Source organism: Amia ocellicauda, chromosome 6, assembly GCF_036373705.1.
Source record: "Amia ocellicauda isolate fAmiCal2 chromosome 6, fAmiCal2.hap1, whole genome shotgun sequence".
NCBI lineage: Eukaryota > Metazoa > Chordata > Actinopteri > Amiiformes > Amiidae > Amia > Amia ocellicauda.
In genome coordinates, this window is record NC_089855.1 from 28,408,176 (window position 1) to 28,432,218 (window position 24,043).

At 37.2% G+C, this 24,043-nt stretch overlaps 1 protein-coding gene across 1 annotated transcript in view; it reads left to right on the forward strand.

Annotated features, from left to right (window-relative positions):
• The window catches only part of pcca (propionyl-CoA carboxylase subunit alpha), a 151,656-nt gene that overhangs the window by 20,530 nt on the left and 107,083 nt on the right, over positions 1-24,043 (forward strand). The window contains exons 6-10 of the mRNA XM_066706763.1: positions 1,726-1,779; positions 14,946-15,077; positions 18,040-18,076; positions 18,846-18,924; positions 23,132-23,234. Coding sequence (XP_066562860.1) covers positions 1,726-1,779; positions 14,946-15,077; positions 18,040-18,076; positions 18,846-18,924; positions 23,132-23,234 — 405 coding nt within the window. The remainder of the gene's footprint in view (positions 1-1,725; positions 1,780-14,945; positions 15,078-18,039; positions 18,077-18,845; positions 18,925-23,131; positions 23,235-24,043) is intronic.

Here is a 24,043-nt window from a genome sequence, read left to right on the forward strand (position 1 = left end):
ATACATACATATATGTATGTATGTTAGGGATGCACATGACAAATATTTTGACTATCGGTAATAACACAGCTGTTGTCCACGACTATTCGAATAGTCGCCAATCCATCCATCCAAATTGAGACGGCATTAAATGAGAAATAATGCAATGTGACAATTACTGTTATTGCAAACAAATTTATTTTAAAATACTTCGCTCACAACAGATATTTTATGGTCATAACAAGAGCAAAATACAAAATGTATTAAACAATCTAGTTACGTAATTTATACAGTCCACTTAACGATTTAATTTTCCCATGGTTCCAAACGACACTCAACATATAGACTACCGGTCTACACTAAATCAAATCGAAACATACCTGTGCATTTGAGTTCCAGTGAATAAAAAAATATGTAGCTTGTTTTAATAATAATGTTTGTTGCAGACTTCTTTCTTGTTATTGCGAGCTTTGCTGAAGGGTGTTTGGCTTTTAGGTGGGTTAACATTATAGATTTGTGGTACTTTAATTGCACTGCACATACTTGACACTTTTACGGTGTTTTCATATACTTTGTCAAAGTATTTCCATACAGAACTTTTCTGTGAGGAAGCCATTGTTAGCCAAGGTACGTTCTAGTTTAGCCAGTTACTGACAAGAAATAACAAATCCCTCCTTACCGTCAATCTTCATTACTGCTACATAACCAATCAACAGTACAGGCTTTAAAATAAACTTTATTTTTTTACGTTCGAATGTTGGATTCACTTGCTGATCATGCCCATTGTTGATGACTAGTCGAATGTTCGTCTATTCAGTCTCATCCCTAATATATGTACAGAATTAGATTAAGCAGTAATTGATAACTGGCACCGGTTAAGTAAATACTACTTATTGTAAACGCACATTTTCTGAACACCCCTTCTAGTAATAGCTAAGGTATGTGTCCCAGACAATTGTACCAATTTCCTTTTGATTTGTGCATCTCTCTTGCCTTGGTGTACTAAAAACATTGCAGTAGATCAGCTGAGCTACTTCCCCTTCCTTTGTCTGATACCTAACCCTTATTATGCAAATAATCAGTTTAGCTTTTGTGGCTTGATAGGAGGCACTTAATTTTAATCCTCTTGCTCAGAAACTAAACAAAACAGTACAAAAGGCCAGTTTTCCTACACTTCATATTTTGCTTTATTTTAAATGTATTTTTGCTCTCTTTTAATTAGGGTCAGATCAGTTAATTGTCTTTTGAAACCTGATGTCAAACTAATAGACGACGCCTCAGATTAACAGCTGTGCGCACTAAATTATTGGAATTTCAAATTATGTTCTTCAAGCAACCCTGTCTGACACACAATCCAAACACTGTGGTAAAAGCAAGAGATTGTCTTTTCACACTGTGCACTACCCCTTTTTTACTGTGGATGAGTTGGCGTTATAAAGTTCATGTTGAGGTGTTAGAAGTGCTTAAAAATTGAATTGGTTTCGCCCCTAGGATAGAATTGTTTCTCAAAATGATTTTATGTGAATAATACAACCTGGATTGGTAATATTTGTTGGATACATATTTGAAAACTGAATTGTCAAAGTTTGTGTCTGTTTCTGTTTTGTGTTTGCATCCCAGTCAAATGGATGTGGGGGACTGTAAGTACACAGAGGAAATAAGCTTACTCTTGTTTAAGGAAACTGTGGTATGATTGTTAAATGTTGTACCTTTATTTATTATTATTTTTTGTGATCATTTTTTTAGGTGCATCCAGGTTATGGATTCCTATCAGAAAACAAAGAATTTGCCAGGCGATTGGTAAGTTTCTGCATACATTTGAAAACAATTGAACTCGAACTCGACTGTGGTATATTATGGTAAAAGCACACTAAGGTGTAACAAAACATAGAAAAAGCATGGTAAAATTAGTAAGCCTTGACACAAACTGTGTGGAACAAAGTCAATACTGAGTACAAGCATTGGTAAGCAAAACTAATATTAATCTGCAGATTAACTGTGGTAAACTTCCCTAAGGAATAAAAAGATATGCCAACTCAATCTTTATTTTGCTTAATACTTGGAATATACCTAGACCAAAGATAAACAGGGATGCATCAGAAATTTGGGCAAACTTGCTCATAACAAATGTGGAGGTATTGCTTGTGAATGCATCATAAACATGATTTGCAACAGTTAATTGAATGGCATTGTCAGTATGCACATATACCGTTCATTTAGGGCAAGTGTGGCATCAAAAGCCCTTTGTGCATGCAAAACAATAGTTAAAAGCAAGCCGTGTATTATAATAAAGGAGGTAAAGATAATTGCCAGAAGTCACTTTGCATAGTGGGCTATTCCGAAGATGCAAAAATATGCTCTTAATATTAAAATATATTATTCAATAATTTAAATGACTGACTTCTCATTTTGCAAACCTGCAATTGTGCAACTGGTTGCTGACCTATTTGCTTTTGAGGGGACAGATATATTTCATCTTTAAATAACACCATCTCTGATAACAAATCATCACAGGGAAATATGTACTTCTAGCTGCTGATATAAGTCTTATTCTAGTCATTGCAATCGCCTAACCCCGTTGTTTTTTGTTTTCACTTTCCCCTCTCCCTTTTGTCCTGTGAGTGAAGTATGTAATACCGCTTATCTACATTAACCTTTGGAGTGATATTTAATTAAAGGTTTAAAGAGCACACAACACCTGCATCATGATTTAAATGCATTCAGAACATGTGAGGATGTGAGAGGGGAGGATTGCAATTAGCATGACCTTAAAACTTGCTGAAGCCTCCTTCCCATGCTGTGCTGGGTCATGTCTCTCCAGTGGCAAGCCTGGGGATTTGAGGCAGGTACGGTGCAGTATGTGGTCGAGACGAGGGTGTCTGGCTCTCCAGAAGCCCTCGTACGGCCAGTTCACACAGTCACATGGGACGTTGGCAGTGTTTCTGTATCCCAAACCACGATTAATCCCGCATGAGCAGCCATGCAAGGCCAATCCCACTCGATTGTCGGCCGTGGAAGGCCCTGTTTGTTAGTTTTACAGGCTTTCTGGTTGAACTGTTCTGTGTGGATACTAAATATTTGACTGGACTGCCATCTACGTTAATGGTACCCCTTCCTAATATATTACAAGGCATCTAAAACATTCTTGACAAATAATGCTATGTTTGTTTGATTAACTGTACGCTATCTTGAATTGGAAATTATATTACAACTCCCCCCTCCCCCTTTATAACCTGTATTCAGAGGTCAAAATCACCAGTAAGCCTGGTAGCCCTGTGGCTTGCACAACATATCATGCTGTGCTAATATTTTAGTTAGCTTCAGTGACTTGCTGACATTGTGTTTATTTGGATTAGCAAGTTGTTTTCATTAAAATTGATACAGTGCGGAGAAACAAGTAAGTTGCGATTGAAGGAAGAGCCTAACTTAAATGCACCACTCAGACAACCTTCCATGGTGTCAAGAAGACTTGTGTTTCTTAGCAATGCAGAGCTGTGCTGATAGAGAGAGCTAAAACTGGGCTTTTCAATTTAATCCTGAAATTGGGAAATCTTTAAACATGGAAAAGGAATGCTGGTTAAGCATGCAGTCTTTGGTTGTCAGCTTGTATCATCTAAAAAATACTGCAGTTTTATAAAGGACGTATGAATCACAGGATTTACATTAAATTGCTAGAGAACAACAGAGTGTCCATTGTCCAGAAGAAAACCAGCAATAAAACAAAATCCCACCTAACTGGAACTGTGTTTCCTCTTTGATCGGTATGAATGTGTCATAATCAAAGGGAAAAAAATGAGATTGGTGATGCAGGAGGTCTTTTCAGAAGAAAATAAGACTGAAAAGCTGGCAGCAGGAAGGAAAAGTGGATCTCGAGTGATTTTTGGAATAAACATTCACAGGGAGCCATTTCTCCTTGGATCGCTTATCTTTTATCATCAGCTAGGAAAAAAGATAGAGAAATATCATTAGAGATAAACAGAAGATGTGTGTGTGTGTGTGTGTGTGTGTGTGTGTGGGGAAGGGGGGAGAGTTGAATATTCAAATTCAGGGTCGCACAGCTGGGATAACCCAGTCACTCATCACATATTGATATTCATTGCATTATTCAGCCCTTCCCCTCTGTTTTGACAATCAACGGTTTTAACACGGTTGTTTTAATTTAATTAAAGGTGTGATTTCCAGGGTGAAAACTTCATTTGCACACATTCTTAAAAAAAAAAAAAATGAAAGGGTCACTTGATAAGAAGGAAACATAATTAGCCCCGGAGTAATATTTTTAATTGGAAATGAAAATCGGTCAACAGGACTGAAATATCGTGGACGGGGAATGTGCCAGCAGAACAGAGGTGAGCCCGTGACCTGGGTGTGCTGCTCTGTACAGTGTGTGGTCATCCTGGACTGTAGGACAAGCTTCAAACACCTGGCACACTCTCTGTATACTCTTGTCTTCTTGTCTCAGTGACCTGCTATGCTCACAGGAGGCTGTTGTTTGGATGCAGTAACATTGAAGTAACTGTCTCATTGAAAGGGGTTGAATTATGCTGACCTGACCAAAACATCCTTCTAGTGTGACACACCAGTTGCTCCCCACTTATCAAAATAGACCATTTTGTTAGAAAATGCCGAAGATCGATATACCACGTTTCTGGTTTCAGCATTAGATTTTGTAGTAATGGTACCTCTGAGTGACATCCTCTTCAACTCAACCCTTAGCAGAATGATGTTGTTGAGCAAATTACATACATTGGGGACTGATGAAAGTCCTAGAATCATGTCAAAGTGCACATTTAGCATCTCTTATCACTGAGTTATATATCTATCCTCATGCCCCCTTTAATTTGTTTTTTATTGTGTTTATTTGATATGTGGAAATGAGAGAGATCCGGGCTGATAGTACTCTGCTGTCATTGATTGTGTTATATTAAGACCATATTAAATTCCAAAACAGTTCAACTTTATTTCACCAAGTTCCTGCAGATCTGGGCCGGAATACTAATTGGATCACCTTCTCTGTCTGGTAGTCATATGGCCTGCTGCTTTTTCATAAAACCAAAGCCGTGGAAGGTTTATCTCCTGCTCCATTACTGCACTGATGTTTATTCCTAATATAAGCTGTGTCCTATTAATTGACAATATTTAACACTTACCCGCTGTTGTAACATGTCAAGTTGACTTTAAGTTTTTAAGTTTACTCTATAGTTGGGATGTACTTTTATTGTTTCCTTATAAGGGATATTAAAATATTATCAAAGCCTAGAATGACAGTTTGTTTGACAACTTTGAAAGCACTGTGGATTTTCAGAAGAATTGTTTTGAGGGGGAACTAAATAGTAATGTTATAAGTCGTGTTTACCTCTAAAGATGGTGACACATGGTAACCACAGTCAAACAAGTATCTGCATTTAATAGTTTGCGAGTGTGGAGATTTATTCATTCTTTAAATGAAGTGCTTTTCTTTGTGTTTTTTTTTGTTTGGGTGTATTGTTTTTTTTTTTTTTTTTAGAATTAATTGTTTCCAGCTTAATTCCTCTCATGAAGATCACCTCACCTGCATATTGGAGTGACTTTTTTCAGCATCATTCTGCTTCAGCTGAGGTGTTAGTTAGAGTAATGAGACACCATACTGGTGGATTAGCAGTGCAGTGGGATGCCTCTGCTTGTGGGGTAATTTAGCCCATTTGGACTCCCAGGTATAGAAAGGAAAAAACAGGTTAAGTCCCAGGTGTGGGCACTTACTAATCAGTGCAAGTGAGCCCCAGAAAGCGTGGTCAGGGGGTTTAATTGATTTAATTCCAGTCCTCTAATACAGTAACGGCCATGATGTACGAGCTGCAGCTCCACAAATTACCTCTATAAATCTTTCACAGATTGAGGAACCATTTCCTACTGTTGAATAAAACAATTAACCAAGTGTGTTGTAAACAGCATGTGCTTTGAGTCAGATTTAAGACCGGTCATTTCTCACTAGTACTAAAAAAATAATACAATCTGTGTGGCAATGCCTGAGTTGCTTCGTGAAATGGAATCCACAGTTTGGCGTTGCTCTGTTTGATGTAGTGAAACTTTGCCTGGTGCCTGGTGACGTACTGCAGACGTCAACATAGTCTATATGTAACGCCCAGTGGTGCATTCCAAGAACTTGTTTTTAATCATTGTTTTTCCTCTGAGTGCTCTGAGCTTTAGATTAATCTCTTGTGCAAACATTAAAATAGAAGTTTTAATTTATTTTTATTTGTATCATTGATTTTTAACATTAAATACAAATCAAATATAATTGCATTAAAATTTAGGATACATAGATGTCAAACCTAATTCTGATGAAGTGGCACAATTCCAAAAATCACTTCCATCCATTTTTGAAAACCCCTTATCCTGGTGAGGGTTGTGGGGAAGCCAGAGCTGATCCCAGTAGGCATAGGGCCCAAATCAGGAATACACCCAGGACAGGATGTCAGTCCATTGCTGGGCAACACACACAGACAGGGCAGTTTAGAGAGACCAATGAACCTAACCCACATGTCTTTGGACGGTGGGAGGAAACCGGAGTGCCCGCAGAAAACCCACGGGGCCAGAGGGGAGAACATGCAAACTCCACACAGACTGGCCCCCCCGCTATGGGACTTGAGCCCGGTACCCCGGAGCTGTGAGACCGAAGCACTATCCACCACACCACCTTGCTGCCCAATCACATGTAGTGAGAAATTCTAAATCATTGCCCCCTCTTTCTATTAAGGTATATATTTACTGTGGCTTCTCATCTTCTAGCAAGTATCATCTGTCTGTTTTCAGTGGTGAACTAATCTTCAGATTAAAGAACCTGAAAAAGCAACAGATCTTTTTCATGTCATGAATGCTATGCACTGAACGTGTTGCTTGAGCAGACACGGGCCTAGTGATAGACATGCAGGGGAATCGAGTGTGTGGTGCCTGGCTGCTACAGACGCTTCCCTAGTGGGATAACCTTCAGTAAGATGGTCATTGCTTTCCCTCGTGGGTTTAGCCTTGCAGCAGATCTTCTGTGGTTTGGAGTGAGCTGGACTGACAGTTAAAGACACCCTTTAGGTCCATAGCGAAGCTAACATTGAAAATACGAAATCATTCCAATGTGTGTCTCAAGATATACAAGCTGTTACTAAAGTGTTAAGGCTTCTCCAGGTATTTATTTGGGTGATACAGGGTTCAAAACCAATTGTGATATGAACTTGTGTTGCGGTATTTATTTTAGTAAGTATATGTGTGTTAAAGTAAATGTGATGGTAAATTAAAATAGAACTCTTACCTCAAATGGTTAGGCAACAGAACTTAGAAAAATAACTGGTGGGAATCTTTTGATGTGAACAGGTTATTTTAGTTGCTTTTAAATGTGTAAAAGGAAAAGTTTGTACTGTTCTATAATTTCTATTGCTATTGTTTCTTATAGGGCGTGTCAATACTAAGGAACTACCCTGCCTTTCACAAAAAAACAAACAAAAACAGTACAAAACAAAAAACACTTTTTCTGCTCAGAACTTTTGGTCACTCTTGTTTGAGGAATAAACAAAAAACTAAATGAAGGTGATTACACTTTTAGCTTTTTTCCCTTTAAGATCCAAGGTTTCCTGCTGGTGACATAATTACTGCCTTTAATGTGCAGCAAGAAGAGAGGTTAACTCCAACAAAAGTTTTTTTTTTTTTTTTATTATTACTTTTATTTTCACCACAGGTAGGCTGTTTCATTCAATTTAATCCCTTTTTTTTGTTTTCTTGCTGTAATTTACCTTTAAAAATTCTGTCCTGCCCAAGATTCTTTTAGGCCGCTCTTGCTTCCTGTTTGTGTGAAAAAGCAGTGTGTTCCACATAGGGTGAGGAACAATACAGAGTTTCCCAGGTTCCTCTGCCCCCCCGTGACTACTAACCAGCCTCTAATTGTCATGCAATGAGTCCTGAAGAAACAAAGGCCTTGATGGGCTTTGCAGCTCCCCGGGATCAGATTATTGTTATTTGGATCCCTGTGAATATTTGCTCTTGGGCTCTTTCTCATCCCTCTGCCTGACTGCTACCAGCTTGTTCCAGCTTTATTTTAAGGCTTGCGCCGACAGCAATGAGCAGGAACAACACAGGCTTCTTTAAGAGATATGTGTGTGTGTAATTTTTGAGGGTGCGTATGCTTACCATCTGAGCCAAGGGCCATTGTTATTGTTAGTCTTCAGTGACTGAAAGATGGAAACTAAGATGCACGCTCAACTCCAGGTGGAAATGACAGATGACGTGCAGAATATCTCCTCTGCATTTTGTGACTGTTCACCTAATGACAGAATGAGCCATGGCAACGCTGGGCACAACAGTTTTGTGGTCCGTGTCCATGAAGTTGACTCTTGTTAAGAACACGTCTGATCCACAATATAGCAGCATGTTAGTTCACAGAAATTATTTTCTATAATTTTTGTTTACAAACTGCTCAAATTATTTCTGAGACTTTTGTGATAGAGCGCATTTGAATCTGGCCCTTAATTTATTTAATGATGTGTAATTTGCAGGGCTCCCTGCAATATAGGCCTGCACTTATTCAGTCCCCTGGGAGTGTTGGGTCTTGTGTTGTACTCTTAGTGAAATGGTAATTTGGGAGACTTTCAAGAATGAAGTGATGTAGAGTAGTAATGAATGGAATCAGGAGAAACTATTTTTTTCTGAAAAAAGGCAGCTTTTATGCAAACAAGCTTAGTTTCTAGAATAAGAGCAATGTAATAAAATGCAAGCCGTGTTCCCTTCTCATCATTCATTTATAGTATATTTAGCGCCAGAAAGTTACACTAATCATTTCCGAAAGTCAGTACTGAAACATGACTTGCTATGACAGTTGACTGTAAAATGAGCTTCTCTGCATTTCCTGATCTGTTTAAACATTGCATTTGGTTTGGATATGATACACTGGAGACAGAGATGATGCAACACTGACCAAACACCCAGCACAAAAATGAGCAGGCACTAACACGTGCATGTCTGATATCTTGGATAAACCATGACCTGCAGCCTATCATGAAGTAAGACGATTTTTATACCACCACTGCAAAGATAATTAGAAATTTCAACAATTAATTTAAATTTTTGGGGAGCCTCACTTTAATAGTCTTTGAAAAACTGCCCTTTTTGGTTGACTAAGCCTTTGATCAAAGCTCCCTAGGCACCGTGGTGTCTCCTCTCAATCTCAATGAATGTAATTGTCATCAGAAAGATTGTCACTACCATAAATAAATAGTGTTTCTTTCTCCGCTCTTGGGACTTGAAGTAGCTGCACATGATTTTTTAATTCTATATGTGGCTTCAGTACAGCCAGCCCTAAATAGGATGTCGGTTCCAGAATTACAACTCATAAATGGCAACATCTGCTTCTAATTAACAGTGTATTCCAGTGCTGGATAGGTAGAGTTTCCCTGAGAGGAGAGGGCTGCTCTCAGTGCCAAGGCCAGACAGGGGCATGGTGGATTGAGTGACAGTTCCTCCCTCTCCATTCTGCTGGGCAGATGGAGAGGTGTTAAAATGTTGATTAATTGTTTATGGTCACCTGTCTGCTTTGTCCTTCAAAACTGGGGGGGGATTCGAATTGGCCTCGGAGTTGGACCTGTTTTTCCGCCGGGGGACTGAGCACAGGGTGGCGAGTGGTGTGGCCGTCATGTCTTTCGCGTTGGCTTGTGGCATGGGGGTCGCAAATATCTTCGGGCTTGTGTCTAACAACGGCATGCCGATGTAAAACAGATTCATTGGGAAGCCCGGGCCATCGCCGGCGAATGATCACGTGTCTGCTGCCCCTCATTGCCAATTCTGCACACCACGCTGGCTGCTGAAATAATGTGTTGTGAGCTGCAGCGTGGTCACAAACATCTTCTCCCCTGTTGTGACGCAGTGCTGTGTTTTTGCAAGTCATGCATTCCGTAACACAATTAAAAGCCTTTGTTTTAAGTGAGCGTTCTTGTAAAGGAAGTGTTGGGGATTTTGTGCAACTTTTCATTTTCCTGCTGGGAAAATTAACATCTTAATGAGCGTGTTGTTTACCCCAAAATGAGGTTTTATTCAGCCATGCCTTATTCAGCAATCTGTAATTAAAATTTAAGGAAAGGAAAACAAATATCCAACAGTGATCAGATTAATTTAGTTACAACAAATTGTTGACTTGTTTCTTTTGCCAGAACTTTATTTGTTTTTATCCTGCCTTCACAGTTCTGGAAGAGAAAGGTGTTTGCATTTTGCACCCATTTTCCTGTGCCATGCAAACTCTCCAATCCTTAATTAACTCTCTGCAGTATCTGTAAGTCTTTCCTTAAAAAAAAAATCTGTCTTCTACAGTAATACAGTAATATTATATAGTGTTTTAAGTCAAGATGTACAATATATTCCATATTATTCTGCATATATTTTATCTATCTTTCATCTCACCTTATATCTGTGTAATGTTTTTCTGAAAGCAACAACAAAAAAGTCTAATTAAAGCCAATTGTTTAACTTAAAAGGACACGTATCAAAGTAAGAAACAAAATAACCATCTTTCCCCAAATATTTAATGTCAATATCCATTTTAATTAGCCTCTTAACTACAAAACAAGCGACATCATAATATATTAAACCCTGACTGTAAATGGAACATCCACAAAACTATTCTGTTACCATGGAAATGACACCTTCTTTAACTTTGTCATTGTATTTTTCAACTCCAGTCGCAAAATGGCTCATACTAGGTGCCATTCTCTGCCACTGTATTTCCCTATTCTTCACACTTTCACCAAGCTTTCATACACATTTTATTATTTAGAATTCAAACAAACAGAACAGGGAGGAGATTATAGGTAGAAGGACTCAAATGACATTCACGGCCCAAACTAGACACAAACAATTCTTGTTTGTGGGCAAGAAAACACATTTAATAAAAGACCGTACAACTGACATACATTTGAGGGTCATTGATCCGTGGACATTATTCCATATTGATCATATACCATGTGCCAGTCTTTTGTTTAATTTCTACAATTGTTCTTTTAATATTTATAATTTTTTTTTTTTTTTTTATCACAACAATGACTCAAATATTTCAGAATTTTCCAGAAGACACATTTGTTCTCACAGTCAGTGTAACAATGTAGTCAGGTGATCTCATTTGCCAAAACATTTCTGTAGCAAAAACAATGATCTTATTTCTTGCATTTCTTTTGGACTTTTGCAAAGTTAATATAAGTTGACATAAGATTGACAGTTTACTTATAGTATTCTCAGATGTTTCACATGAAGAGTACAATACTGTCAAATAATTTCAAAGCATGTAGCACTGCATATTATCAACAAGGCTTTTAAAAAATGCACAAACCTCTGGAATACATGGTATCAGAATAAGTGTGTGAATGTTACATCATTTCATCTTTGATTATGATTTGTGAAGTGACCTCTACCCATGTTATTAAAGTAAGAAATTGGTGCACAATTGCTTAAAGATAATATTTTCATATTCTACGGAAGCGCTGTAGCAGCAAGCAATTATGACTTTCTAATTATACATACCATAGTTAACCTAATCTGTGTTGTAGGCTGTGCACTACACAGCCGCGCTAATGTAATTCTGCAGAGATGAGAGGGAACTGGTGGGTAGTGTAGGGTAATGTTGCTGTGTAACAAGGAGGGGAAGCAGCCAATTATAACTCCTAAAGTGACATGGTTAGGCGGAAATATTGTATTCACTTTAATTGTAAACAATATTTATTTTAATGGCAGCCATGTGCTACACCAAACAATACAAGCTTTGTTTATTGTCCTTATTTAGCTTTGTTAATGTTTTTTTTTTTACATTAAGTTAAAAACATTCAATTATTTTATTTAATACTTTTTCATACGGCAGGAAAAATACTTTACTTACAGTTTTTTTTAATGTTAACATAACGCAAAGCTTGCACAGTACTGTGAAAAAAGTTTAGGATGTCAGCATACTCTCTATTCAAACTGAAATACTTCTCAGGTGAGCCCTAATCCTTTAAGTTGATCCAGATGTGATTAAAAGGTTCAGGAAAGAAATGTGTGCTTAATTACATTTAGCAGACACCCTTGATAATAAATAGTAAAACAAATATTAAAATGTAACTCTCTCTGTGTGTGTGTCCATATGTGTATGTATATACAGCTCTGGAAAATGACCACTGCAAAATGATCAGTTTCTCTTGTTTTATTTTATTCTATAAACTACTGACAACATTGCTCCCAAATTACAAATAAATATGAATGGAAAATGTGCAGTGGTCTCTTAATTTTTTCCAGTGCTGTATATATATATATATATATATATATATATATACACACACACACACAATACACAAACAGGAAACAATATGAACAATTATTTACTCAGAAACAGGAAAAGTATTTTGTATGGAAAAGTGTATTATATTGTAGATTAATATACAATGAATATATCTTATTGAAAAACAAACAAGAAAAGCCCCATAAAATCCTTGAATACCTTACCGAAGGGCACTGCAATTCATATGAACCGAAAGCTCAATTACGGCAAATGGTTCGGATTGATGCTAGTTGTCGTTTTGATTAGCCCTGCTGCTTACTGTACGCACAGGCCTTCCCAGCACTTCAATTGATTTATGATGTATTTTAGAGAGAGAAGGCAGGGATTAAAGTTGCTGGGGTTAAGTAAGTGGCCACCGTTTCTGTTTGGTCCCTTTATCTGCATGTAATCAGCAGCCACATCCATTTCCACTGCCAATTTCGACTGTATTGAAGTGATAAGATGAGTTGTAAGAACATCTGCATTCCTGGCTCATTGTGTCGTTGATGCTGCAAGAAAAGAGATGAGTTAACATGAATCTGAGTAGGCTGTTTAACCTTCTGTTCTCCTCTGGAAATGTAGATGTAATTACATTTGCAGCTAAAAAGGCTTATTCACAGTTTGTACAGTTTAAGGATGCAAATGAAGCATTTTGTGTGCTGCATTGCCCGGAGGTATGTGCAGGAAAGCAGAAACGATTTGTGGGGGATTAGTTCCACAGGTTTCTTTATTATGTAAAGAGTGAAGCCTGGATAAAATAGAGGGGGATAGGTGAGTGTAGAGGGGGTTTTCAGGTCTTTTTGTTTTTTTTTAAGTGCTTAAATTACAAGATTTTTGATCAAGATCATACAGCCGTGGAATGCAGTCAGAGGCTGCAGGCTCTTAACACCCAGAAAACACTCACTTGGACCCCCCGCAAACCCGATTGTTTGTTGTAAACAGGCAACGGAGTAGGGGAAAGTGACTGAAATTTACCCAGGCTAGGGGCTCTTAATTGTGCTTAATTTGTCAAATGTCACAACATGCCGCAGAAGAAGTTTGTTTGGTGTCTGCTGGAGGCCCTCTGCCTACTATTAAACTATTAATCTGTTGAGTGATCCAGGATTTGGTTGACATTGGGTGTAGAAACAGGGAGCGAGTGGGGAGAAACAATGCAAGAACATATTTAAATGTTTGTGTGTGTGTGTATATGTATATGTGTGTGTGTGTGTGTATATATATATATATATATATATATATATATAATGTTTGAACATAAGCCTTCTTTAGCTGTTAAAAATTGAAATAACATTTTAAGTGTATATATTAATGAAATGAAGAGCCGAACCTTCAGGCAGGGTTTATGAGTTTAAATTAACTTTTTTTTTTTTTTATCAAATGATTAATTTATTGATTTTATAAAACTGTATACATATTTAAAATTAAAATGTCACTGTTGCTCTCTGACAATTTCAGTGATCTGAAACTGGTGTATTAAAACACATTTACCACTGAATATAATGACTTGACTTGGCCTGTTGTATGTAGTTTATAGTAGTCTACAGAAATTATCTATTTACACTTTCCATATGTCTGTCTTGTATTTTTTAACATGCTGATCGGATATTTGGCAAAGTCTTGTTTACCTGCCTGAGAAACCTTTTGTATTAATAGTTTTAATTGCTTAATGTAAATTAAGATGCCAATGTGAAAAAAATTACATGTTGATTTGTCAGAAGCTGGTTCACACCTGATTTCCACAAGCAGAAAGTGACATCACTCAGCATCGCAAGCACAACGAAAGAATAAGACCTTCCTCTTAACCATGTCCTTTCACTCCGGAGGGAGTAGGTGAAGTTGGCAAGTCAAAATAATATGAATATTTAGTGTCTTCATTAATATATACAAAGCCCTAACATGGTAGAATGAGCTGCCATACAGGGTCTGATGCAGATGTTCATGGAGGGTGGGGGCGTCGAACGTGAGGAAAGTCTTCATTAAAAATTGACAATTCCAGATATACTCTGTATGATATGAAGAAAATTGAATTCATAAACCTTCATTCTTCTTTACTTACTGGCGGTCTGTAATCTCTGGTCATGAACCTGCTCATCTGATTTTAGTGCTTACGTACACTCAAAACCAAGTTGCTCATCCAATCATAATTGGCCACCGCCCCTAGAGTCAGGTATGTAGATGTGTAGTGCTGAGTGCAACCCGATGCAGCTGCACAGCTGATCATCGACACCAATACACTGTTAAGATTTGCCTGCAACTGATTTATTTTTCTTTGCTTTCTTTCTCCTTGTCCCCTTGAAGCTTTCAATATACTGCATTTAAACTCTTGTGAAGGTGTCAACAAGTAATTAACTCTCCTCCCTCTCATGCTCCAAATGAAAGAAAGAGTGTATTTATTAAAAAGGCAGCACAAAGTCTCAGTGTGTGCGCCATGACAACCCCCGAGCACAATGCTGTGACTATGCCGTTCCTCACAACAACAGCCGAAACACACGTGTTTGTTTTAATTAAAGAGTAAGAGAGCCTGTTTACAGCGTGGATTTCTGCAGTGTGTGTACAAAAGGGGGAAACGGGGGTTTTATAAACAATTATTGTTGTGCTTTCTTGCAAGTGTGAATGCTCAGCTGCCGTCTAATATGTTTCTGTTGTAAAGTTAAAGCCTTCATTATCTCCGCAGGCAGCAGAAGGTGTCACCTTCATTGGACCTGACACACATGCTATCCAAGCCATGGGAGACAAGATTGAAAGCAAATTAATAGCCAAGAAGGCGAAGGTCAACACCATTCCAGGCTTTGATGGGGTGGTGAAGGTGAGGTGGTTGTGTTAGTTATACTGTGGTACTGCACGTTTAATACAGATTTTGTCAATGACTCGTGATGGTGATGCAGAAAGGCTACCACTCCACTACACCTAATTTTACAGTTTCTCAGTCACAGACCTGTTATATTAAATATTTCTACATAGAATAAGTTAGTTTCTAGAAAATATATTTTCAGGACTAAATCATGCTGAATATGGGAAGTGTTTTGAATAATTGTGGGATATATCAGGAATACATGTTTACATCCTATACATGCATGCCATCATTCAATTAGGAAATCTGAGTATAATGAATTGCATACCGTAACTCCAAAGTATTCACAATTTAAATAAAAAATTGGAAAGATTAGAAAAGCACACTCTTTGCCTGTATAATATATATATTTATATAGGAAACTCTCGTTTTGTGTGTGTGATAGACATTTGTTTTGATGGCTGGAAGCAGTAAGGAGTTGTATTGTGCTTTCACATCTTCAGTTCCTGTTGGTAAGACCCCCAGAAAAGGGGTGGGCTGGGGTTAAATAGGTGAGCAATCAAGGAATGAAACAGCCCATTTAACGTCTGCTCCCCACTCTACTCAAAAATAAGGTATGATTTGCAAAAAGAAGAAGAAGAAGAAGAAAAAAAGCTATTTAAAAATGTCCTCCTTTGCTTTAATAGCAGGGCTTTATCAGTCATCATTCCTCATACATTTTGTTCAAGAGACCCTAATTGTCTGCATTTGGCAGGTTTAACACTTCCTGACAGAGTGGCTATTAAAGAAAAGTATTCTCGCATAACTGTCACAGACAGGAACAAAGGAATTGCAAATCCCAATGTGTGGAAACCACTAACATTCCTGAATAACCCTGTCTGTGCATTTACTTCCCTTGGAGCTAATGAAAGAAAAGTTAGAAAAAGAACAGAAAATTACACTTGTACCGAGATGTGATCTCACAAGAAAACAAAAAGTTTACCAACAGCAGCAATAGTGTATGAACCAAATTTCAATGAGGAAAATCTCATTAGCACATGTGGCTGTTTCCATCCAGCACACAGAAAAAGGGACTCACAACTGATGTTGCTTTCTGGAGGACTTTGAACTTAACAAGCACTGATTTGTGGAGCAGACAAGTTAATGAAAGGAAATTAAATTTTCTGCCAACTTCCTCTGCCAGCCTGTTTTTTTTTTTTTTTGTCTGTATTTTACCCATGTTTAAAAACTTTTAAAATATATTTTTAATTTTACTTTTGTTTAGTTCCTAAAAAAAGACAAAATATGTGTTTGTAAAAATAAAATAAGATAAAATCTCTTGGCACCACGTTATGAAAGGGTTGTCATGAACATTTAAAGACCTATCAGATTTCATTTTAATGTTCATAAGTCGGCCCCTGTTGCTCTAGCCAGAGTTACCAGCTGGTAGATTCTAGACATTTCTTCTTCCATAGTCCTTTCCAAGGAGTGAGTAAGTATGTATGTGTGTATGTAGGTGTTCGGCATGCAAGAAATACTTTCGATATATATACACAAATATACATACACAAACTCACACTACATCTATATACACTATATATATTTGTTTTGTGTGCATATATGTGTGTGTATATATTTCTTACATATCTCTTATCCAAGCTAGTCCAAGTATATTATTTTGTAATCTGTGCAATCCTTAAGTTGTAGTTTTTAAGATCTTGAAGAAGAAATCAAAATTCCAAAATTCTCTCCCTGAGGGGAAAGGCTGCTTCTTAATGTATGAAAATGAACATATGCTTGCTGAGATGACGTATTACATGCATTGAAGTTGCAAAATGCCGGTATATCTTTTCAAAATTCATAATACAATAGATGAGGATTTAAAAAATCTGCTTACACAGTCAATTTGACTTAGGCAGAAATGGAAAGAAAATACCCAAGTGCCACCGTCCACAGAATTCCATTAACAGACACGCAGCTCAAAAATAATAGGATTATGGGGGGAGCATACAGTTAGTAATATTATCCTTCTATTCGTCTTTTAACTTTTGTATTAATGTGTGCAGTTTTTTCCAGTTGATTATGTAAAGCAATTGAGCAATACCGTTAATGATACAGAACAATTACAGTATTAACTGACCATGCTTTAAAAATATTATCTTCTTGACTTAAGAAGGCTTAAAATTGGCATATTTTAATATCAGCATTTAAATGCATGCAAAACTGCATTTCATATCTGTACTGAGATTAATGAATTCATAGATTTCCCCTTAAACAGATTCAGTAATAGTGACAAGCACTAGGTATGCAGCAACATAGTGTTAACAGGAAAGATTAAAACCTGATCATTGCATTAAAAAATGAAAGTCTAATTATCTTCAGTGAAATGGCATAGGCTGGTACCCATTGAAAAGGAATCAGTGCTTCATCTTGGTTTGCTTGACTTGTTTATTTTCCCCCAGCAGCTGTTTGTATTGTACCTCCACACAAAAAGTTAAAACAATAGAGAATCTACTCCCCCTGCTGACAGCTTCCAGCACCGCATCTTCCCCGGCCTCCCCAGACACACAGCACCAAGAGAGAGATCAAGGTTTCATGATAAACGCACGGGTCGTTATTGATAGTACAGTCAATAAATACAATATAACTAATCCTCAAGTCTTTGCTTTTAAACAGCTCTTGGGGAAGAAAACACAAGAAACAAACAAACATAAAAACCATATGCCAGTAATTCCAGAAGCTCCTTTTGGCAGAATTTATTATTTGTTCCCTCTCCCCCCCTTCATTTGAGTAGCATTGTAAAATTATAATGATATACAACTGGCTTTCGCAACTGATGGTATTAATTTTACATTGCCCCAAATGAAAAGGGTCAGAAGGTTGTAAAATGTAACCATAAATGAATCCAAGGAGACAGTAGAGCAATATATAGCTGCCCCGAGGACAGTGTACAAGAGCTGCTGGGATTAATGTTGACTCTTGTTTCCTGCTCCTACAGGATGCAGGCGAAGCTGTCAGAATTGCAGGGGAAATTGGTGAGTCCTTGATTTCAGCCGTGTTCATACTATATACCCTTCTTTATGGGGGCCTTGCTGGGTAAACTGCATTACATTTTACAGTGATAGTATTACTTATTGTTTGCTGACGTCTTAATAGCTACGGCTTCCCTTTAATGTATATGCTGATAAGTTTTTTCTGCCAGTGAGACTCTCTTCCATGGTTGAGTCCTTTAAATGCTCAGTCAAGATCGGAAGATCAGATGACATGAAGACTACTTTTAGATTTTTTACCTACCATTTTTATGTTGTCGTTATTAGCTGAAGCTGTAAATGATTTTTTAAATGACCCCTTTTTAAAATAAAATAAAAACATGACCGCACCAACGTTTGCGGGGGTTGCTAGTTATGTGAGCTATATATCTGCTTGGGTTCACTACTGTGTGCATATTGTATTGATTATTCTCTCTGACCTAGTTTAAAAAAAAAAAGGACCGTGTTAGAGCTATTTCTAATGAATGAAACAGACCCATACGTTTAATATGCAAAAGAATGCGTGAGTCTCCAATCGGGACAGGAAATGTGATTGGCAATCACAGATTTTATTTTTTCTAGTGATCCAAATTAAAATGTGAAATTATGCTGCTGCCTCCTTTTCTTCCTGTTGAAAGCGTGTTTTGGGATGTTTTTTTTTTTTTAATAAGTGGTTATTGTCTTCAGTATTATATTGGACATATGGTCAGCTGTCATGTTCACATGACCAAATGATCAAAGCCTGAACTTCTGTCTAATTGTTCCCCACTGATAGGCTACCCCGTCATGATCAAGGCATCAGCAGGTGGTGGAGGGAAAGGCATGAGGATAGCCTGGGATGATGAAGAGACCAGGTGAGACCCTGTCCAAAAATCAAGCCTTGAAAAAATACTGCAGTTACCCAGCTTCCATCACCGCTGCTGCTGCCTGTCAGCGAAGAGAGGGAGCAGAGGAAATAGGAGAAGCGAGAGAGTTTTCACCCATTTTCACGTTTTCTCCAACTTTCCTTTTCGTTTTTCAACTTCCTTCTTCCTTTCTTACAGGAAATGTGACTAGTGCAGTAGATAGATGTGCAAGTTATTTATAACCTATAATAGATATTATTGGCCTAGCTATAGGGGGAAAAGTTTTTTTTAATGATTGTGAAATTAATTATCTTAAATGCTCTTCATCGTAAAGCAGGAGATCAATAGATGCTTACTGGCACTGCTCCTGCTACAAGCATAGGATTTAGTATACTTTATTGTAAGTTATTGTTTTTAATTATTTAAATTCAAGTGAACTTTTTTCCTCTTTAACTCGTGGCTAACTCCTTGTCAGTTAACTTTGGAAAGGATTGCCATCTGTGGTGCACAATATGATTTAAATTATTGATTTGTCCCCCAAAACATCAATGTTTTGCTATAGCAAATTAAATGGGATAATTACATGAATAAAACCAGGTTACATGTTCGGCGATCATCTGGACTCAATTTTCTGTAATTGATCAAGGCTCTTCTGGGAGCAGGTTAGCTCAGAAGCTGATTTTTGCCACTTCTTTTTGAGGATGCCAATATCCCCCTGACCTGAAGTGACAGCATAAGACTGGGACTCTGAAGCTCATGTAATCTTGCTAGTGGACCGTGTCAGGCAAAGCCTTCTGGGAAAATGTCTGGGGACTACACTGCCCATCGATTGAATTTTAATTTTGGTGAATGTTACCCACAACAAGAGCAACAACAAAACCCCGAAAGTTCAAAGGGGTCGGCAAGATGGAAAGTGTTGGGGGTGGTCCTTGTGAGGTGGAACAGGCAGAGGACTGGTGTAAACAGAACACAGCAGGCATGTTGTTTTTGTTTACACTGTTGGAGAGGGTGCCATTAGACCAAACAGCTAGCGTTGCTTCACATGTTAGTGAAAATCACTGGAATGCCATTCACTCCTGTTTGTCACTGTTTACACAGAGCCAGCTCTCCCAGATGGTCCCTTTTCCCAGCTTCCTTCTTTTTTTTCCCTCCCTCCCTCTTTCCTCTGCCTTCATTAAACTGTCTCAAAGCAGACGGTGTGAAAACTGGGTGGTGAAGGAGCAGAAAACAATTTAATGGCGTTTAAAGACAAAGTGCTTCCATTTGCATGCGCTATCTAATCCAATCTAATCTTGAGCTACATTTTTAATTTGCAAATTCAAAAGAGCTTAACAGAGGAGGCTAGTCTTAATTAGGTTAGTTATCTCTAGTCTGAATGGATAAAGTACTCACACTGTGGCTGTTTCAGATTAACCTAATTGGATTTTTTCACAAAAACTTTTTTAACAAACGCAGGAGAAAAATACATCTCCACAAGTGGAGAATGTGTCTGGTTTTTGTGATAGTGTCGGCGCAAATGCTCTCTGTTGGTCATGGTCAAGTTCCCATTCCCTCCATGTCAAAACAAACATTGTAGCCAAACAGCTGATTGAATGCAGTCATCGCTGGGCCAGTGGAGTGGTGCTGAGTTAGAGACACTGGACAAAAGCCCTAGCTGAGGGATCCTTTCTGCAGCTCACCCTTTTACCTTCACCACTTTCTGAGGACTTCTTAGAATGGCTGGGCTGATACCAGAATGATATCTTTTGTCAGTTGGCTCGCCTGCCTTTGATAGCCTTGAGAGCCACACACAAAGGCCTAGAAAGAATGTCTCTTCTAGTGTTCAAAAGGGAGTGAGTCTGCTCCAGTGATACAGGCTACTTACTTTTTGCAAACACACACAGACTCATAGTTACACATACATGATGACATATGCTGTATTACCAAAAATAATGGGAAGAACCTCCCTAAGCCTGTGACTGATTGCAGGTGTTGTGCTGGGAGTGCAACCTGTTATCTGATGGGAAATCATGTGTTTCTTGGCCTGCTCAAAGTCCTGACTGTAGTACATTAGAACACTTCTGGGATGTACTGGAACAGCGCACTACAATGACACATGGCAGAGATGCAATGGATGGAAAAAACAGAGTTTTCCAGATGCGAAGAATATCAGTAATCATTAAGACTTTGAGTAGACTTATAACCTGTTCAATGCCTAAATGCAGTAATACCAGTCTTGCCTGTTGGCCACATACCTTTAGTCATATATATATATATATATATACAGCTTTAAGAGACCAAAATTAAGAGACCACTCCAAGTTCAAAAATCAATGCTAAGTGGTCTCTTAACTTTCCAGAGCTGTATATATATATATATATATATATATATATATATATATATATACACACACAATCATAGATGTATTTGTGTTCACATGTAGAGTGTCAAGATATTTTAACAAAGAAGTTCTGACCTCAATGTGATTTCTACACACAGTGTAGAAAGATGGCTTGATCATAACTCCATTTGACTTACTTTGTTTATAATATTTATGTATAAAACTAATTTTGTGATGTAATTTTTTTAATGAATGTGTTTATTTGTTTATTTACTTGTAATCTCAAAAAGCAATGTATGAATAACTTAACAAATATAGTTGACATGACAGTTACAAAAAAATCCTAATTAAATCCCATCGCAGGTCTGGAGAGGCATTATTGTTTATTTCGTAGTGTGGGAAGCAGGGAAGGCAAATATTAACACGACCAGAAATCTATTACAATACATGAACAATTGTCTAATATCCAAATGTGAACAAGGTTATTGAAATGAATAATAGCTTTTTTGTGTAAAGAAGTTTACAAATTAACACTTTTCAGTGAACTGGGACCTGAATTAACAATTGTATTATATTCTCAGAGATTAGGGTGTGAATTTATTCCAAGGGGATATTAAGAATGAGTGAAATAATAAGCCCTATTTAAGTTCTCTGAAGTAAAATCAGTTGCCAACTCTATACATTTGCCTAGATAGCTGTCAGTGCGTACATTTTAGAGGCAACATATATGTGTGTATATATATGTAGTGTGTGTGTGTGTGTGTGTGTGTGTGTGTATATAATATATATGTGTATACTATTTTTTACACATTGAACAAATTAAATAACATTACCTTGCAGGGCATTGGATGCCTTACTTTTCTTTATGAATACAATATTGAAGTTTCCAGTAATATGTTTTATAACATTCAAAATAAAACCTATGGATAACAATAATCGCATCAAAAACAACCACATTTTTTAATTCATAATGAACAATAATCTTAAAAAATCAAGACAAATGCCACTTTTCAAGACTGAAATTTCCATACACTTTTTTCATAGTCTGTTTTTTAGTACATTTTTGGAGTGATTACAGTGAAAGAGCCCATTTTGGGCAATATTATGGACTATTCTGATGTATAGATTAATGAATTGACCATATTGATTGTAAGAAGGAGGAATGCAGAGTGTGGATTTTTAATTAGCCTATGCTTCAGTGTGTTGAAATGCATAGATGGTTCCACACAGACTGGAGTTTTCAGGAACTAAGTGGAGCTTCATTGGTTCTTTTGAGTGTTTTATTTTACTTTTCCACTTGGAATCACATGTCCTAAAGATGGACATGTGATTCCATCTGGACTGTTTTGTAAATTGATTTTTAAATATAGATGTGAAATATTTGGATTTAAGAGCCAAGTGAACTTCAGAGACATTTCAGACTGCCTTTACATGGTCCCTCAATTACTCTTCAGTCTGTGCTGATTAGATTTGTAATCTAACACTGTGAATATTCTCTGAAGTCACATTTAAAATTCACAGATAAACGGACTGATAAAATTCACGCATTGATTGGAATCAATGCGTTTGAGTTGGCTTATTAAGCCATCCCAGACTGTTGTATTGACAGCTGTGAGTCTTTTAAAAGGGTATATGATACAGCGACACTTTATTTCAGATTTCTATTTGACACCTATCAGGTGGGAAAGGCATTGACACCTGATATCATGAGACCTCGTTTTTCTACTGATATGCTTGGAGTGAAAGTGGACATTTGTTTTATAGTTGTTAAGAGGTGATGCAATTGTCATAGAAACCTATGCATTATTCCTTAGTAGGTATTTAAGTAATTGTTCTTTTAAAAGATGTTGATGTTCTGCAGCATTCTCAATTCTCAACCATATTCTTCCGTCTCAGGGAAGGCTTCCGGTTTTCTTCTCAAGAAGCTGCTTCTAGTTTCGGAGATGATCGTCTCTTGATCGAGAAGTTTATCGATAACCCACGGCATATAGAAATACAAGTAAGTTCTTCAAAGTTTTGAATATGCACAAAAAATGACAACTCTGTGACATTTTTTGGAGTCTCTTAAGATGTTTTTTTTTTCCATTTTATCTTTGTATGGTGTGTTAGTTTCACAAACACTGCTTTTGTTTAAAACTGTGCATACATATTGGCTGTATCATTGAAAACTCATCAACCCCACAGTCATATCTAATATTTCCTTAGTAGCCCTACTAAATAGTATTTTAGTTTCTGACTGGAGAACATTATAGACATATAGATTTAATGACATACTGTAATCTTATAATCCACAGATCTCCACTATTGTGAATTAATCTCCGAAAATGACGGTAGTAAATTGATTAGAGCCTTGGCACTCAGTTATCCATCTTCTTCAATGAATTTAGATCAAGAGTCTAGACGGAACAGTGTACTGTACATTGAGTCATTCACAAAAACCTTGGAAATGGATCTTTTTGATTACCATGGCTGCTGAAATTGACAGTAAAACATCATGGCACCAAGGGGACAGAACTTTAAGTCTTAGATCTAACCCTTGCACAATAGGTCTGACACATGTTTGAATTCATTAAAATTATATATTTATTGGGTAACACTTTATATTAAGGTGTCATTAATAAATGGTTGGTAAATAGTTTATAAAACTGTTAGGAACCATTAATAATTCAATTTATAAATGATCAATATGAGATAAGATATGATTTATATATAGTACTGTGTAAAAGTTTTAGGCAGGTGTGAAAAAATGCTGTAAAGAAAGAATGCTTTCAAAAATAGACATGTTAATAGATTATATTTATCAATTAA